General features: G+C 45.7%; 1 protein-coding gene across 1 annotated transcript in view; it reads right to left on the bottom strand.

Annotated features, from left to right (window-relative positions):
• The window catches only part of FOCAD (focadhesin), a 1210644-nt gene that overhangs the window by 796051 nt on the left and 395468 nt on the right, over positions 1-19125 (bottom strand). Inside the window, exon 14 of the mRNA XM_078675948.1 lies at positions 803-907. Within this exon, the coding sequence (XP_078532074.1) occupies positions 803-907 (105 nt within the window). The remainder of the gene's footprint in view (positions 1-802; positions 908-19125) is intronic.

Below are 19125 nucleotides of genomic sequence, written 5' to 3' on the forward strand. Positions count from 1 at the left end.
CGCACCAGCCCTGGTGGCTGTTGGAGTGTAGCAATGTTTCTAGCTGTCAGTTTTGCAATTAGCCACAAAAGGGTGATGGATGGAATGCTTGAATTAATCGAAGTCACTTGCAATCAGTGCCAACCTCGCGACTCATGAGAGCAGTCTGTCCCGAACTGCCAGGGAACACAAGCAACCAATAATTGGTATCACCTTACTGGGGGTTATTCAGCAGGGTTAGCTTGAGTCCTATGGCACATTAAGCACGGGACCCACGTCTAAGTCTACCCGTCACGCTCAGGGTTGTAAATTGCAAGAACAAGGTGATGGATAGAATGTCTGAATTAATCTCAGCCACTGGCAATCTCTCGGGCCACATTCCAATCCATTGTTTTTCCACTCGCCATGCCCCTCTAGACAGAGGCCCACCCTATCACTAACGATCCTGCGCCTCATAGGAAGAGTCCATCCCAAGCTGCCAGGCGATGCACCTCCCTGAAAGAACCACAAGCAACTCGAGAACAGTTTTGCTGTATGTGTTTCTTGTCAGTAGGGTGTTGTAATTTCTGGAGGCTGAGATTAATTCAAGTATTCCCTCCATCATTGTTTTTGTACACTTCAGTGAGATGTCCTGGGTGTGACAGGGATGACCAGACATGGATCCCATGCTCGTCATAATCCTCCTATTTGTTTTACTATGTGCTTCTAAGAAACTCCCTGCTAGTTGTGTAGACAGTAGGGCCCCAATGCAGCTCAGGGCAATAAACTAAAATCATGTTGAACTTGGTACTGGTCTGGACGGAGGGTAAGAATTTGCACTGACCTTATGCGTGCCCAAAGTCGGCAATGTGTAGAGAATTTCACGGTACAGAACTGGTTGCAAGGGTCTTCCCAATTTGAACATCAAAACTGGAACTAGGTTTGGTACCTAAAATTCCAAAAAACAAACACAATGTTACTTTTCACACAGATTCAAACATAGTCACGGCAAATGAAAAACAGTTAGCACATGGTAAGAATTTTGAGGTAACAACTGGACCAGCAGCCCACACTCTACTAGCTTCTTTTGTAGGCTCGTTTTTTCTTCCGCCCACCTCATATCTGCTTCTAATTGTAGCGTGTTCACTGTATTCCTGTTATCAATGGCTAAGAACAGGAGACCCTCCATTTAATAAGGATATTCCCATACCTACAGTGTGCACAACTATGCATAATGTTTTCTCTTCTCTTCAACATATACATGTTTTTCTTACATTAAACATTATCAAATCGCACTTTTTGCATCCCTCGGATGCATAATTATATTTTGATGTAATTTAGAACTTGAGATTCAAAGTCTGAAAACAAATATCAGCATGTTGTTGAATAATTTAAGGCTCATCAAAACCAAGGCAGATAACCTGTAAAACAGTCAGATTCAGCAGAAAGCAGTTTCTTTCCTGATCCTAGTTCACAGATCAGTGGGTTTTAACCTGTTGTCTGAGGACCCCTGGAGGTTGAAGGCACCTACTTAAGGGGTCAGTGACTGGTTGTAAAATAATTAATAGTAAATTAATAAAGTACATAAAAAACGAAATAAAACAAATGGTTGTTAATTGGAAGGAATATGAAATGTGAAGCTAAAATGTAAGTTTGTATTCTTATCTTTATTTGTGGGAGCATCACAAGTACAGCAAATCGAATCTAGTATGGATGGTTGGTGGCTTAATTGAAGCAGCACTGTATTGCGCCGGGATAAAAACGGAATGCATTAGGAGCAGAAAAGACAGCAATGCTAGATGCTAGCATATTGCTTCATGTTTTGAAAAACTCAAATTTACCCATTAACATTTCTATTTTCAAAATGTTTTTGTTTGTGAATTAAATTAAATATTCCATAATGTGTGCATTTGTTTCAGATATACTTGTTTCCTATTGTTGTGTACTGCCTTGAGGTTCACATTATAAAAAATGCTCAGGCCGGGTTCCCAGGTTTCCAGTAATGATTCAGTGTGGGTCCACACAAGTCAAAATGTTAAGAACCACTGCCATAGATGATAGATTCTTTATAGATTATACATTTAGGGGCAAATAGTAGTGTCAGTGATGACTCGAGCAGTCTAGCACAGAACCGTTCCAGAGGTAAACCTCCATGATTCCAGACCTAACAATCCCTTTTGCAGCAAAATGTTAATCTTATATCTGTACCCTGGACAGCATACTGGTAGCCCTGAATGTTTTTTTGCGACTCATTTATTTATACTCCACGATTGTGTTCGGTATGTGAAATACCAATTACACGTCATTATTCTATGTATGGCTGTTTAAAAATCAAAATAAAGTACAAAAAATTTTCAATCTTATATTACAACAAATTTAGAAATGGAATGTCACGTTGGAAACATATTGCCTGGAAAACCTGAAGAACTCTTCTGCGGTGAAAAAGACTGCTGAAGTCTATTACAAACCTAGAGTAATATACTCAAAAACTCTGAAAAAATTGAATGCATGTGATAATGTCCACCCTAGAAAGGTAGTAAAATGCTTTTCAGATTGCTTAAAGAAGCGACGTCTACTGGAGAAGTTCAACTTCTAGTAAATTTGAAACAATAACTTTACATCACCTGTAAAAAGGATAGAGCAGTTACTCCGCAGTTTTCTAAGGCTATTTGTTAGCGCACCCGAAATATGGACTAAGGGAGTAATTTAGTGAGAGGCAGATGTGGAATTTCTACTGCAAATCATCAGATGTCCCACTTGACCACACTGCTGGTTCCCTCACCCAACATAGTGGTAGAAGACTGGTTAGCTTCTGACGGAGCATTATCTGGCTCTGTCATTTAAAAAAAAAAAACACCTTCAAGTCACCTGTGAAACGGCTGTCAGCTTAAGAAGTTGAAAGGCTTTCCCTAATGAAGGCAGGCATTCCGATTCAAGATGGTAAAGTCTTAGAAAGCAAGGTTATTGTCACTGATCATCTAGTCCTTATATTTGTAATTGTCTTAAAGGAGCACAGTATTTTTATATACCTTACAGCAAAGCATCTGGAAGACTACTTGCTACACATCTATTTTTACAAACAGGTCAGAAATCAAGGTGTAGAATTCTGCCTCTTGCATCTAGTGCACTGGCTCCTGTCACTCCACCCAGCTTTTCCAAATCGGTAGATGATCTGAGGGAAACATTACCCTGATGAATGTCAATTTAAAAATAAATATTTAACCTAACCTTTTTTCTCAATTATTAAAAAAACATACAAGAAGAGTCTAATATAACTGTTGATTGTACAGAAAGGTGTAATACAGGATCCTTATGTACAGTTTAGCCATATGATGTAAAGAAAAAAGTTTACATTTTTAAAATGCACGAGTAAAAGACTTAATTGCACAGCGATTTAATTAAATTGAAGTTAGGATCTCATGCAAAGTACTGTGAACATGGTATGCTTTTGCAGTTACAGCATACAGGATATAGGCTTTGAAATGGTATCAATGGCAACACTGGTGAATTAGAGAGGACTTTGTTAATAATAATAATAATAATAATATAATAATAAGAAGCTTTATTCGATTTTCATAAAAAATCATAAAAGCACAACACATACATCAGAATATAATCACAATTAATAAATGTTTACGCATGCGTTAACAGTTAAAAACAGCAAATGTAATAATCAAATCATTAAAAAATTCGTTCAAGTGCGATACAATTTAAAGTGCAATTTGTACTGTCCAACACAATGAGCATGGAGGGGCCCAGGCAAAAAAATGTTTTACCGCATGGTTTTCCGCAACAACATGACAGATCTTAAAAAACAAGATACCGCAAAAATCACATGCTCGTCTTCGAGTTTTAATAATCTTAAGAAGGCAGGCCTACAATTTCTTACACCCCACCGATTTAAAAGAGGTTTTAGATAAAGTTTTCTGGGGGTGGAATAGAAAGTGCAAAAGAACATTATATGCAGGTTAGATTGCAGAGCGGTATTATCGCATGTGCAGGACAGTTTAGAGGTAGACCAATTATTCATCTCCGGTACAGATACCATACGAAAGAAGGACCCAAGGCGAAGACGGGACAAAAGCATTCTGTGATACGGGCTGGGATCCACATTTAGGTACTTTTGCATGCCTTCGTTGGGAGTGACCTCTTGAAAATTTAAGATGGTTTGTTTATTCTTTTCAACATTCCATCTCAAAGTTTCCAGATGGGTGGTTAGTATTTTTCTAAGAACTGATCTAGATATACCCTCCAAGGTTCTAGGTTTTACAAAATAATCTGGGAGACCCAGGTCATTAAGTAAAGATCTTACATACGACAACCATCGGAAACTTGCAACCCCATCTAGGGCCAGGCAATCCTCCAAGAGGTCCCTGTTGAAACTGGCTTCCCTTGTGGTCCATACCTTGTGCCATAAAAGAATTGGGGCCATCTTAATTATGTCGCTCAGGTACTTAACTCCTGTCTCTATGTGCGTCATAAATGAAGATGAAGTTTTTGCTACACCTAGAAGATAACTGATGAATTGATTCTCGCAGCCCTGCAGAGATTGATCCTTCTCAATGCCCCAAAGTCCCGCCCCGTAGGTGGCTGTGGACACACACTTCGCCCGGTATATCTGTACCAGCTCTTTGATGGGTTTACCACCCACTCTGTTAGAAAAAGCACGTAAAGCGCCTATGGTGCGAATGAAGGCCAGTTTCCTCGCTTCGATCGCCTGCTTCCAACGGCATCGCCTGTCAAACAGTATGCCCAAGTAGCAGAACTTATCTACAGTGGCTATATTCTGTTTGTCCAGGGACACATTACAAGGCGCCCTCCTACGCTTGTTGGTACATGGCATGGTATATGTTTTTGAAATATTCACTTTCAACCCTCTATCCTGCATAAACCCTGCAAATTTAGTCACCGCCCTCTGCAGTCCCACTTGAGTCTGGGACATTATTGCCGCATCATCGGCGTACAAGAGGATTGGCACCGGTGAACCTTTCACGGTAGGGTAATCATTTTGAAAAAGAGAGAGGTATTGGCCCACTGAATTTATATAATAAGTAAATAGCCTTGGGGCCAAAATACACCCTTGTCTAACCCCTCTTGACAGGGCAAATTTATCGGTACATTTGCCCTGCTTGCCATATCTTACTCTTGCCCCGCAGTTATGATACAGCTCTCTAATGAAGGTGATTATGCGTGCATCAATGCCCATCTCGGCCAATGTTGACCATAAAAAGATATGGTCCACGCAGTCAAAAGCACAACTTAAATCAACAAAAGTTATAAAAAGTGACCCACCTCTAGCCTGAGTGTATTTAGCACATAAAAGGGCCAGGTTTAGACACTGCTCGGCAGTCCCTAGGCCCTTCCTAAATCCATATTGGAAGTGTGGGACAACATTGTGCTCTTCCTCCCACTCCTGAAGTCTCTTTAAAATAATCCTCCCTGCTAATTTCATGAGGCCATCCAATAAGGATATTGGCCTGTAGCAGGTCGGGTCGTCTCGCCTGCCCTTTTTAAAAATGGGGACCACTATTGCGTCCGACCAAGTTTCAATAAACCCCTTTTGATTGCCCTTGTTCAGCACATTTGTAAGCAGATGGGCCCAGAAGTGTGGTTCAGCTTTGTACACGTCTACCGGGGTACAGTCTGGCCCTGGAGCTTTACCTGCTGCACTGGCCCTAATTGCATCCTGCACTTCACCTACTGAAAAAGTAACATCAATCGGGAATGGGGAGACTGGGAGATGGGTGTCCGACCTGCTTTCTGTAGTTTGGGGAGATATTGGAGTCCGCCCTATCGAGATGGTAACGTCGGCTGGCTTTGTGTGCTTATATAATTGCCTAAAATGTGCAAGCCATCTATCGCCCGTTATTGCCAGATCTATTTTATTTCCACTATGATTCGGTTGGTACAAAGATTTGACCAATCTCCAAAATTTAGTGGTATTTTTCTGGGAGGATGCTTCTCTTAGTGTGGCCCAGGCTTGCTTTTTTAAGGCCAGGGTTCTTTCTTTTAATACACGTTTATATGCTTGCCTAGCACTGCGGATTATGTGAGGATCCCTCGGTTTAAGGGCTAAAACTTTTTTAAGGGCTTTTAGTGCTTTCGTGCACTTCCCATGAAACCACCCTTCTCTAGGTGTGTTATTATTATTCACTGCCCTGGTCAGCAAATTTTTAATCCGATATTGGATATTGGCAAAAGCTGTCATGACAGAAGAGGGGTCCGCATCTTCCCCAAGGCAAACATTAACATCATTTACAGACTCGGAGAGTAGCTTTTTCAGAAACACGCTGGGGACAATCTTCTCCCATTTCACCACGTAGCCATTAGTTTTAGATAGTTCTAACCTATAAGGATACATGCGATGGGTGGGATTTTTAACATTTCGCTCCTTTACTTTTACACTGATGGAAAGGGGGTAGTGGTCGCTGAATACATCCTTGCCAACCACCCACGAGATCAAAAACCCAAGCTTGGCAGTGGTTAGTATAAAGTCAATAGTTGAGTTGCAACCTCTACCAAAGAAGGTTGGCTCAAACTGCACAGGTGCGGGACAGATCTGGTTGGCAAAACCAAGATCAAAATTAAAAACAAAAGTGTTTAACAGCATCCCCCTCTTTGTGTGAACAAAATGAGTTGGAATTTCCTCACCAAAATCTGCAAGACCACACAAAGGAGAATCGGACTGTGGGCAAATCGTACAGTTAAAGTCCCCTACCCAAATTATTATTGCCCCCTTAAAGTGATCCACAGAATGCAACATCAGACGTGACATATATGACATGGTGGACTCCAGTTCAATATCAGACATATTATTGTAAAAGTTCACCAGTATAATATTCTCTGACATGCCCCACTTAAAAGATAAAATTTGGAAGTGGGTACTGGAGAAGAATTTGTGGATCTTAACCTTTGCTGTTGTTGAAACATAAACACACCTTATTATGACCCTGAGCTGACAGCGTGGCCGAGGAGTGAAAAGTTTGGTACCCCAGAAGATGAACTTCTTCACAACACCAAGTTTCTTGGAAACATATGATGTCGTGCATGTGAATAACATCTAACCAGGCTTTGTTGTGAACTTTACTGGCTAGCCCCGCAACATTCCATGAGAGAAGTGAATTAGAAACGGGTACATTACTAATGACCCCACGTGTGCGGCCAGCATTCACACAAGGTATATCTGATTGCTGAGTTGGAGTGATTCGGGTAAGGGAAAGAATTGAAGGATTGAAAGTGGAACAATTGAGCGTGGACAGTTGGGGCAAGTATTGTGTAGAGCCAAGTAGCAAGGGTTCACCAGAAGAATCCATCCCCGCCACCATACTGCCCTGATGGCTCTTAGGCTGCTTTTTAAACGGGCTAGATGACAAGAAGTGGGCCGATACGCACTGACTGTACTGCGAGCCCACAGAAGGCTTAACTTTATTAATCGACTTATGAAGTCATTCATTGTCATCTAAGCCTGAGAGCGGATGGTAAAAATTGGACAGGGGTATATTCCAGAAATCTTTAGGGTTATGATGTTTTGGATCGCCCCAGTGCACGCTGGGGTGATGAAAATTTCTCGGTGGTAGGGGTGCCTGGCTGGGCTGCAACCAGAAATCATTGGTATTATCGTAGTGATTCCGACCCCTTGGTGTTCGCATGCCATCCATACTATGTGGGGCAAATAATCTATGCGAGATTGGGGCAGAGGTGTGCAAAGGGTAGGGGAAGGGAGTGTTGTGGCCCGTATGATGTTTATGAGATGTAGAAATAGTAGGGCCACCGGGGGCTTTTTGGCGACCATAGCTATCAGAATGGTAAAATCTAGACCGAGCTGGTGGTTGTCTCAGCATGGCCTCGGGATAGAAGTAGCTTAAGTTATGGGTTGAGATTCCCCCCTCTCCCGTTCCGGGATACCAGTCACTGATGTATGTGACCAATCTGTGATCTTTGAAGTTAACTAAGATCACATCGCCTTCAATATCCTTGGGTCTGCTACCTACCCAGTGGCATCGCCTGGCCGAGACGATATCACCATTTAAATGTGGCGGAAGTGGTCTGTTTCTCCTCAACCAATAGATAACCTTGTTTTTTAAATTGGCCTGATGTTCAGGGTTACCTTCTGGCGGGGGCGGAACTCCTGTAAGTGCTATAACATAGTTTATGCACTCAGGTGGTAGATCAGCGGTATTCCTTGATCTTCTATTAGATTGATGTGTTACAGTAAAAGGGGGTTTTGAATTAATGCTATTATTGGAATGCGTACTATGGGGCCTTGTAGTGGTATGAAGTTTTCCTACGGTCAAGGATTTTTCCAATACAGTGGTATTGATATTACTATTATTACTATTTTTGGCATTGGGGTTACCGTTCTGGGGGAATTTTGGTGACCCAGCTATAGATGGTGCAATTGCCTTAGGGATACCGGACACCGTCTTAGGTGGTTTAGATTCCTTAGTGGGCTGTGGTAAGTCTCTCGTGACGTTCGATTTAGGGCAAGGAATCCCCTTTTGTTCTTGTAAGATTTTGTCGACGTTCTCCCCTAATCTTTTGATCCTTTCAGTAAGGGGAAGGATCAACGCCTTAATGAGGTGGTCGATGTCATTCAGTAACCCTGCGTAACTGGGTACCGAGATTGAGTTGGCGGTCATCTCTTTCGCGAGATCTACAGTCCCTGCCTTGTCTGGGATAGTGAATGGAATGTGTGGCACTTGAATGGGAGGAGCGGTTCTCCTTTTAATGATAAGCTTCTTTCTTCTCTTCCTTGGTGGAGAGCCAGAGGGGATTATACCAGAGGGGGTTTTGAGACTCTTAGTGGAGTCCCTAAGCGATGATATTAGAGGCTGGCCCACGGGAATACTCTTGGTATGATGGTCAGGTCCAATTGGTGTAAACACAGGGGAAGGTATGCCAATATCATAAAGGAGAGCTGATTCCGCAGAAGGAGTGCTTAGATCAATGATCTGGGTGTCAGGTACCTGGGAATGAATGGAGTCAGAAATAGTAATAATGTCCTTCTGTACCGGGGGACTAGTCTGGAAAATGAGAAGAATGCCTTCTATAGAAGGGGAAGTATTAACGTGATCTACTGGTGTGGTAAGATCCATGGGGGACGATAGAGTTGTTATGGTTGCATCCAGGGGCTGAAGAGGACTTAGTTTTAATTTTTCAATGGAGAGACGTCGACCCGCTCGTTTCTCTGCCAGAGTGAGCTCCCGGTCTACATCAGTCTTGATTTTGGCAAAAAATGTGTCCAAAGGTCCAAGCAAGGGAGACCCTTGTATGGCCGGCGCCTGGGTAACCTCAGAGGTAGACATCACTGAGGACGTATGGGGACGTGTAAGGCAAGAGGCAGGATTGGGAAACACTAGTCTGATTGACAAGAAAAAGGCACTAAAAATAGAAAAAGCACAATTCTACCAGGAGGTCAGCTACCAAAGAAATATAACAAAATTCGGGAAGTCTAACTTACAATCTGCAAGGGCAAAGAGAGTGAGCCCGGCCCGGCCGCTATCGACCCCGGACGGCCACAGACGGTCCCGCCCTTGTCCCGGGCTTCTCCCGGCGCCCTCCCGCGCGCTCCCGCGCAGCGGGAACGGTAGGTCCTCTATGTAGCTGTCCAATAGGCTACCGGGAGGGCGGGGCCGGCAGGGAGAGCAGCCCAGCTGGACTAAGGGCGCGCGGGGACTCCTGGTCCTCGGAGTCCACCGCTGTCGCTCGCAGCCCTGCCGGTCAGTCCAGGTAAGCGCCCCTTCTCTGTCCTGAAAACCGCTACAAGCCGCGAAGGGTCCGGCGAGATGTAGCGGCTGTAGCAGGCTGCAACAAGCTTCCTCTATGGAGTAGGTGGTGCCTTGGAAGGGCTCGGCGTTTGTGCAGTGTATCCACTGGAGGCCAGGTGACGGCGGTATTTAGCGCTGTGAAGGTGAGGGTGAGGGCGGGGCCGGCAGGGAGAGCAGCCCAGCTGGACTAAGGGCGCGCGGGGACTCCTGGTCCTCGGAGTCCACCGCTGTCGCTCGCAGCCCTGCCGGTCAGTCCAGGTAAGCGCCCCTTCTCTGTCCTCAAAACCGCTACAAGCCGCGAAGCGGGTCCGGCGAGATGTAGCGGCTGTAGCAGGCTGCAACAAGCTTCCTCTATGGAGTAGGTGGTGCCTTGGAAGGGCTCGGCGTTTGTGCAGTAAATGAAGGTCACAGTAGTTTCAACCAACTGTTGTAATTCCTCTTACATTTAAAAAAAATGCATCACTATCAATGGGTGCTGAGGCCTAAGCCTCGAGACTGATAAACTGCACCTAACCCCTGCAGGCAGAGTTGAACTCTGGGAAGAAGTGTATAAATGTATCTTTTTTGTTGGTTGTGGCACACTGAGTTGCAATTGCATTTTGGTATCTTACATAAGGCTTTATTAACATCATATTTATCTACAGCTTCAACTAAAAGTACAAAAAACCTATAGTAATAGTGAGGAGTGAATGTGTGTTGTGAATACCTATTTAACACTATTATATCGAAGTACCTCATAAAATTAAACATATGTTTAAAGTGTGCCTTTTTCCTTATTCAGAACACCACTGAACCGATTTATGAGAGAAAGTATGTTTAATAAAAATGGGATCTTTATTTAAAAATAAATGCAGGTCTGCAAAATAATGTATGTATTTTATATGAAAACTTTAATAATAACTAGTCTTTCCTGTTTTCAGTTCCCATTTCTTGTGAATTCTGCTGATTTGTCTAGTATTTTTCAAGGTCTTCACATTCTGTACAAATCAGCAATGTTTACCTATTTTTGCTATGTATTTATCAATCAACCAGTAACTTTATTGCGGTTTGTTGAACCATAAAAGTACATAGTATCAAATACATATAGAACACATAATAGACAGCTTAGTATAGACAGTTGTAAATATCATAAAACATCATTTGGCACTAAGGCACCTTCCTGCTGAGACAGAAAAACAAACAAGCATTGAAAATGCAATAGGTCTCGCAATAGAAGAGTTTGACATTTTTCGTTTTGCAAATGGATGAGTGGTGTTGCGTGGATGAGTGGCGTTGCGTGGATGAGTGGCGTGTGTGAGTGGCGTTGCGTGTGTGAGTGGCGTTGCGTGTGTGAGTGGCGTTGCGTGTGTGAGTGGCGTAGCGTGTGTGAGTGGCGTTGCGTGTGTGAGTGGCGTTGCGTGTGTGAGTGGCGTTGCATGTGTGAGTGGCGTTGCGTGTGTGAGTGGCGTTGCGTGTGTGAGTGGCGTTGCGTGGATGAGTGGGGTTGGAATGCAATAGGCCTCGCATTAGAAAAGTTTTAGTTATTGGTCTTGTAAATGACATAATTTATTTATTTTTTCGTTGTTAAAATTGCTAAATTGATGGCTTTGTCATTTACAATGCCAATAGTTATAACTTTTGCAAATGTGACACCTATAGCATTTGGAATGCAACATCTTTTGTATTTACGTTACTTATATGGCAGCTCTGGTCGTTATGCTACATCCCTAGATAGTTTTATCTTTCGCAAATGTGACACCTATTGTAACACAATATGTGTTGTGAGGGTGAGTGAGGGTGAGGGGTTGAGGGTGAGGTGTTGAGGGTGAGGGGTTGAGGGTGAGTGAGGGTGAGGGTGAGTGAGGGTGAGGGGTTGAGGTTGAGGGTGAGTGAGGGTGAGGGTGAGGTGTTGAGGGTGAGGAGTTGAGGGTGAGTGAGGGTGAGTGAGTGTGAGGGGTTGAGGGTGAGTGAGGGTGAGGGTGAGTGAGGGTGAGGGGTTGAGGGTAAGTGAGGGTGAGGGTGAGTGAGGATGAGGCTGAGGGGTTGAGGGTGAGTGAGGGTGAGAGAGTGAGGGTGAGTGAGGGGTTGAGGGTGAAGTGTTGAGGGTGAGTGAGGGTGAGGGTGAGGGGTTGAGGGTGAGTGAGGGTGAGGGGTTGAGGGTGAGTGAGGGTGAGGCATTGAGGGTGAGTGAGGGTGAGTGAGGGTGAGGGTGAGTGAGGGTGAGTGAGGGTGAGTGAGGGTGAGGGTGAGTGAGGGTGAGTGAGGGTGAGGGTGAGTGAGGGTGAGTGAGTGTGAGTGAGGGTGAGTGAGGGTGAGGGATTGAGGGTGGGTGAGGGGTTGAGGGTGAGTGAGGGTGAGGGGTTGAGGGTGAAAGGGTGAAGGTGAGGGTGAGTGAGGGTGAGGGGTTGAGGGTGAGTGAGGGTGAGGGTGATTGAGGGTGAGGTGTTGAGGGTGAGTGAGGGTGAGTGAGGGTGAGGGTGAGTGAGGGTGAGTGAGGGTGAGGGTGAGGGGTTGAGGGTGAGTGAGGGTGACTGAGTGTGAGTGAGAGTGAGGGTGAATGAGGTGTTGAGGGTGAGGGGTTGAGGGTGAGTGAGGGTGAGGGGTTGAGGGTGAGTGAGGGTGAGGTGTTGAGGGTGAGTGAGGGTGAGGTGTTGAGGGTGAGTGAGGGTGAGGAGTTGAGGGTGAGTGAGGGTGAGGGTGAGTGAGTGTGAGTGGTTGAGGGTGAGTGAGGGTGAGGGTGGGTGAGGGGTTGAGGGTGAGTGAGGGTGAGGGTGAGTGAGGGTGAGGCTGAGGGGTTGAGGGTGAGTGAGGGTGAGTGAGAGTGAGGGTGAGGGTGAGTGAGGGGTTGAGGGTGAAGGGTTGAGGGTGAGTGAGGGTGAGGGGTTGAGGGTGAGTGAGGGTGAGGGGTTGAGGGTGAGTGAGGGTGAGGCGTTGAGGGTGAGTGAGGGTGAGGGTGAGTGAGGGTGAGTGAGGGTGAGGGTGAGTGAGGGTGAGTGAGGGTGAGGGTGAGTGAGGGTGAGGGTGAGTGAGTGTGAGTGAGGTTGAGGGTGAGTGAGAGTGAGTGATTGAGGGTGAGGGGTTGAGGGTGAGTGAGGGTGAGGGTGAGTGAGGGTGATTGAGGGTGAGTGAGGGTGAGGGTGAGGGGTTGAGGGTGAGTGAGGGTGAGGGTGATTGAGGGTGAGGGGTTGAGGGTGAGTGAGGGTGAGTGAGAGTGAGGGTGAGTGAGGGGTTGAGGGTGAAGGGTTGAGGGTGAGTGAGGGTGAGGGTGAGGGGTTGAGGGTGAGTGAGGGTGAGGGGTTGAGGGTGAGTGAGGGTGAGGCGTTGAGGGTGAGTGAGGGTGAGGGTGAGTGAGGGTGAGTGAGGGTGAGTGAGGGTGAGGGTGAGTGAGGGTGAGTGAGTGTGAGTGAGGGTTGAGGGTGAGTGAGGGTGAGGGTGATTGAGGGTGAGGGGTTGAGGGTGAGTGAGGGTGAGGTTGGGTGAGGGTGATTGAGGGTGAGTGAGGGTGAGGGTGAGGGGTTGAGGGTGAGTGAGGGTGAGGGTGATTGAGGGTGAGGGGTTGAGGGTGAGTGAGGGTGAGGGTGAGTGAGGGTGAGGGTGATTGAGGGTGGGTGAGGGGTTGAGGGTGAGTGAGGGTGAGGGTGAGGGGTTGAGGGTGAGTGAGGGTGAGGGTGGGTGAGGGTGGGTGAGGGTGAGTGAGGGTGAGTGAGGGTGAGGGGTTGAGGGTGAGTGAGGGTGAGTGAGGGTGAGTGAGGGTGAGGGGTTGAGGGTGAGTGAGGGTGAGGGTGAGGGGTTGAGGGTGAGTGAGGGTGAGGGTGGGTGAGGGTGGGTGAGGGTGAGGGGTTGAAGGTGAGTGAGGGTGAGTAAGAGTGAGGGTGAGTGAGGGGTTGAGGGTGAGGGGTTGAGGGTGGGTGAGGGTGAGGGATTGAGGGTGAGTGAGGGTGAGGGTTGAGGGAGGGTGAGTGAGGGTGAGGGTGAGTGAGGGTGAGTGAGGGTGAGGGGTTGAGGGTGGGTGAGGGTGAGTGAGGGTGAGTGAGGGTGAGTGAGGGAGAGTGAGGGTGAGTGAGGGTGAGTGAGGGTGAGGGTGAGTGAGGGTGAGGGTGAGTGAGGGTGAGGGTGAGTGAGGGTGGGTGAGGGTGAGTGAGGGTGAGTGAGGGGTTGAGGGTGAGTGAGGGTGAGTGAGGGTGAGGGTGAGTGAGGGTGAGTGAGGGTGAGGGGTTGAGGGTGAGTGAGGGTGAGGGTGAGTGAGGGTGAGGGGTTGAGGGTGAGGGGTTGAGGGTGAGTGAGGGTGAGTGAGGCTGAGGGGTTGAGGGTGAGTGAGGGAGAGTGAGGGTGAGTGAGGGAGAGTGAGGGTGAGTGAGGGTGAGGGGTTGAGGGTGAGGGTGAGTGAGGGTGAGGGGTTGAGGGTGAGGGGTTGAGGGTGAGTGAGGGTGAGTGAGGCTGAGGGGTTGAGGGTGAGTGAGGGTGAGTGAGGGTGAGTGAGGGAGAGTGAGGGTGAGTGAGGGTGAGGGGTTGAGGGTGAGGGTGAGTGAGGGTGAGGGGTTGAGGGAGGGTGAGGGTGAGTGAGGGTGAGGGGTTGAGGGTGAGTGAGGGTGAGGTGTTGAGGGTGAGTGAGGGTGAGGGGTTGAGGGTGAGTGAGGGTGAGTGAGAGTGTGATTGAGGGTGAGGGGTTGAGTGTGAGTGAAGGTGAGGGGTTGAGGGTGAGTGAGGGTGAGTGAGAGTGAGTGCCTTGTGTTATTTTGTATGTAATGTAAATGTGTGCGTTTTGTAATATGTGTTGTGTTATGTGTGTGTTTTGTGTCTGTTGACTCCCGTATGTAAGTGAATAATTGTAAAATGGAGGACGCAATACGTGTCCTTGACGCTACCTACGTTAGCGTTCTAGTTTTTTTTGTATTGTTAAATATTGTTTTTGATTGACGTTTATTTTTAGCCAATCGGAGTGCTACGTTTTTGACGTAGCGTTCCGATTTGCTTACGTCAACGGTGGAAATGCCCAGAAGATCGAGAAACTTCGGGCGCGAAAGGCGTGTGCTTGTTGGTGTGGTGTTGCTGCGTCGTTTGACAGGTAAGATATTATTTGTAAGTGTTTTGTTATCTAATTAAATGTAGTATCCATAGTATGTACAAAGTAATTAATTATTAGGAGTGTGTTTATATAAATATAGAACTTTTTTGTTAGCGATTGTAATTATTGTCATTTATTTATGTAAATAAAATTTAATTAATTGTTTTTCTTGTTGATATATAATGTATATGTTAGCGACAACTCTAATTTAATTATTTTGTAGCTGCTGTTCGTTATTTTACGTACATGAAATGATTTTAGCACTTAGAAGGGCTATTTCGTTTCGAGTATATTTATGTATAAATAAGATGTACTGTTATTTAATGTGTATAATTTAAACTTTTTACAAACTGCTATTTTGTAATTGTATGTAATAATGTTCGTGATATTTTTAATTTAGGGTATGTAAATATTGTGTTCTAGTTGCGTAAAAGTCAATTTTAATCCTTACTGATGGGATGTTTTCCTGAAAGTTTTAGTGAGAAGCCAGTTATAAATGTTCTGGTCCTTGTTAAGTAAGCTTTGTTCCGTGTACCTTTGCATGTTTATGGTCACTGTCTATAACCAGATGTACTAACAATGTGGAAGTTCATCCATCTTGTGACTGATGATTTTTTGAACGTGTATTTGTTATATTCATTTGTATTTGTATTAGACCATTTATTATTGGACTTAAGTTGTTGCTTGTAGACATCTTCTTTCCCTTATTGTTTCGCATACCTTAATGAATTTTTTACATTCCTTTGCTTACTTAGAGTGGAATACTTTATTGTATTTTTTGCAGAATTGCAATTAGGCTGTGAAGGCTCGTGCTTTTGTGATTACGCACTTTGTTTGTGTTTTTGAATTACTCCGGCATGGTTTAATGGTTTATTTTCCGTTACTTTAGTAAGTGCTTTATGTTGTGAATTGGTGTCCTTTTGATGGCTTTGTCCACTTTTAACGTGTTGTATTTGCTGTGTATTCAGATGTTTCCCTATTTTTTGTGCATTTATGTTATATGTTAAAAAATGGTTTTATTTTACAATCTCTTTCAGCATTTTTGTGTACTAATTGATGCACTGTCCTTGCGTTGCATTGTTTTAAGTTTTGAATAGCTCCAAGTGTGTTATCCGATTTTTATTTATTAAAATAAATGTTGCCTAACGCTATTTATGTGTGTAGTTGGAGGGTGGAGTTATATTTGGAGGGTAGAGTTGTAGGGTGGTATTGTAGTTATAGGGTGTAGTTTGAAGGTGGACTTGGAAGGTGTGAGCGTTAGTGGATGTGATGGTCCGGGGGTGTGAGGGTGTGTGATGGTGTGTGAGGGTGATTGAGTGTGACCGTTTTAGTATGAGTGAGGGTGTGAGTGTGTGTGAGGATGAGGGGGTGAGGGTAAGGGGATGTGAGAGTGTGTCATGATAGGTGTTGGTGAGTGAGGCTGAGAGTGATTGTTGTGAGGGTGTGAAGGTGAGTGAGGGTGTGCGAGTTTGAATGTTGAGGGTGAGTGTTTCTGAGGGTTGAGGGTGTGTGAGGGTGTGTGAGGGGGTGTGAGGGTGAGGTGGTGATGTTGAGTGATGGTGTGTGAGGGTGAGTGAGGGTCTGTGAGTGAGATGGAGTTGAAGTTGTGGTTGAGGGTGTGTTGGTGAGTGAGTGATGGTGTGTGATGGTCAGAGTGTGATTGAGGGTGTGAGGGTGTTAGGTAGGGTGATGATGAGTGAGGGTGTGTGAGGCTGAGGGGTGAGGGTGTCATTGGGTGTGAGTGTGAGTTGTTGTGATGATGCTTTTGAAATGTTTGCACTGTCTGTCAGGGGGGTTCAGCTGTCCTCTGCGGGCGCCATTAGAGGAATAAAAAGTGGCATAGATTTTGGTAAGTTATGCTGTACCGGTACATATCATAATAAGATAATGAAAATCCTGATAGGCAGGAGAAATAGATTACCATGTTAAAGGTGTGTAAGATTATGGGCCCAGGTGAGTATGGTGCTTAGAAATATCCTAAACTGGTAATCTCGCGCCATCAGAGTCGAGGTAGTTTTAGGGACAGTGGGTGGCGGTGGAGGGGGGGGGTTCAAGATAGTGTATATAAAAATGGGCAGGATTTTAGGTCTCAGGACAGGGGAGGGAAATGTGTAATCGGGATAGTTGTTAAAAGAAAGAGCGAAGGAATATGTAAACTGAGAGATGTGGCATAACAGAAGGATTGGTAGTGCGGGCACTGCTGCTTAGGGTTTCTGCGAGATTTGTGTAAGTAAATGGAGAGAGGGAGAGAGTTGGAAGAGAGCGTGAAAGAGGCAGAAAGGTGGAGAGTAAAAGAAAGAGCGAAGGAATATGTAAGCTGAGAGATGTGGCATAACAGAAGGATTGGTAGTGCGGGCACTGCTGCTTGGGGTATCTGCGAGAATTGTGTAAGTAAATGGAGAGGGGGGAGAGAGTTGGAAGAGAGAGTGAAAGAGGCAGAAACGTGGAGAGTAAAAGAAAGAGCGAAGGAATCTAAGCTGAGAGATGTGGCATAACAGAAGGAATGGTAGTGCGGGCACTGCTGCTTAGGGTTTCTGCGAGATTTGTGTAAGTAAATGGAGAGGGGGGAGAGAGTTGGAAGAGAGTGAAAGAGGCATAAACGTGGAGAGTAAAAGAAAGAGCGAAGGAATATGTAAGCTGAGAGATGTGGCATAACAGAAGGATTGGTAGTGCGGGCACTGCTGCTTGGGGTATCTGCGAGATTTGTGTAAGTAAATGGAGAGGGGGGAGAGAGTTGGAAGAGAGAGTGAAAGAGGCAGAAACGTGGAGAGTAAAAGAAAGAGCGAAGGAATCTGTAAGCTAAGAGATGTGGCATAACAGAAGGATTGGTAGTGCGGGCACTGCTGCTTGGGGTATCTGCGAGATTTGTGTAAGTAAATGGAGAGGGGGGAGAGAGTTGGAAGAGAGAGTGAAAGAGGCAGAAACGTGGAGAGTAAAAGAAAGAGCGAAGGAATCTGTAAGCTGAGAGATGTGGCATAACAGAAGGATTGGTAGTGCGGGCACTGCTGCTTGGGGTATCTGCGAGATTTGTGTAAGTAAATGGAGAGGGGGGAGAGAGTTGGAAGAGAGAGTGAAAGAGGCAGAAACTTGGAGAGTAAAAGAAAGAGCGAAGGAATATGTAAGCTGAGAGATGTGGCATAACAGAAGGATTGGTAGTGCGGGCACTGCTGCTTGGGGTATCTGCGAGATTTGTGTAAGTAAATGGAGAGGGGGGAGAGAGTTGGAAGAGAGAGTGAAAGAGGCAGAAACGTGGAGAGTAAAAGAAAGAGCGAAGGAATATGTAAGCTGAGAGATGTGGCATAACAGAAGGCTTGGTAGTGCGGTATTGCGGGCACTGCTGCTTGGGGTATCTGCGAGATTTGTGTGAGTAAATGGAGAGGGGGGAGAGAGTTGGAAGAGAGAGTGAAAGAGGCAGAAACGTTGAGAGGAAAAGAAAGTGCGAATCTGTAAGCTGAGAGATGTGGCATAACAGAAGGATTGGTAGTGCGGGCACTGCTGCTTGGGGTATCTGCGAGATGTGTGTAAGTAAATGGAGAGGGGGAGAGAGTTGGAAGAGAGAGTGAAAGAGGCAGAAACGTGGAGAGTAAAAGAAAGAGCGAAGGAATATGTAAGCTGAGAGATGTGGCATAACAGAAGGATTGGTAGTGCGGGCACTGCTGCTTGGGGTATCTGCGCGATTTGTGTAAGTAAATGGAGAGGGGGGAGAGAGTTGGAAGAGAGAGTGAAAGAGGCAGAAACGTGGAGAGTAAAAGAAAGAGCGAAGGAATATGTAAGCTGAGAGATGTGGCATAACAGAAGGATTGGTAGTGCGGGCACTGCTGCTTGGGGTATCTGCGAGATTTGTGTAAGTAAATGGAGAGGGGGAGAGAGTTGGAAGAGAGAGTGAAAGAGGCAGAAACGTGGAGAGTAAAAGAAAGAGCGAAGGAATATGTAAGCTGAGAGATGTGGCATAACAGAAGGATTGGTAGTGCGGGCACTGCTGCTTGGGGTATCTGCGCGATTTGTGTAAGTAAATGGAGAGGGGGGAGAGAGTTGGAAGAGAGAGTGAAAGAGGCAGAAACGTGGAGAGTAAAAGAAAGAGCGAAGGAATATGTAAGCTGAGAGATGTGGCATAACAGAAGGATTGGTAGTGCGGGCACTGCTGCTTGGGGTATCTGCGCGATTTGTGTAAGTAAATGGAGAGGGGGAGAGAGTTGGAAGAGAGAGTGAAAGAGGCAGAAACGTGGAGAGTAAAAGAAAGAGCGAAGGAATATGTAAGCTGAGAGATGTGGCATAACAGAAGGATTGGTAGTGCGGGCACTGCTGCTTGGGGTATCTGCGCGATTTGTGTAAGTAAATGGAGAGGGGGGAGAGAGT

Source organism: Lissotriton helveticus, chromosome 2_1 (assembly GCF_964261635.1).
Source record: "Lissotriton helveticus chromosome 2_1, aLisHel1.1, whole genome shotgun sequence".
NCBI lineage: Eukaryota > Metazoa > Chordata > Amphibia > Caudata > Salamandridae > Lissotriton > Lissotriton helveticus.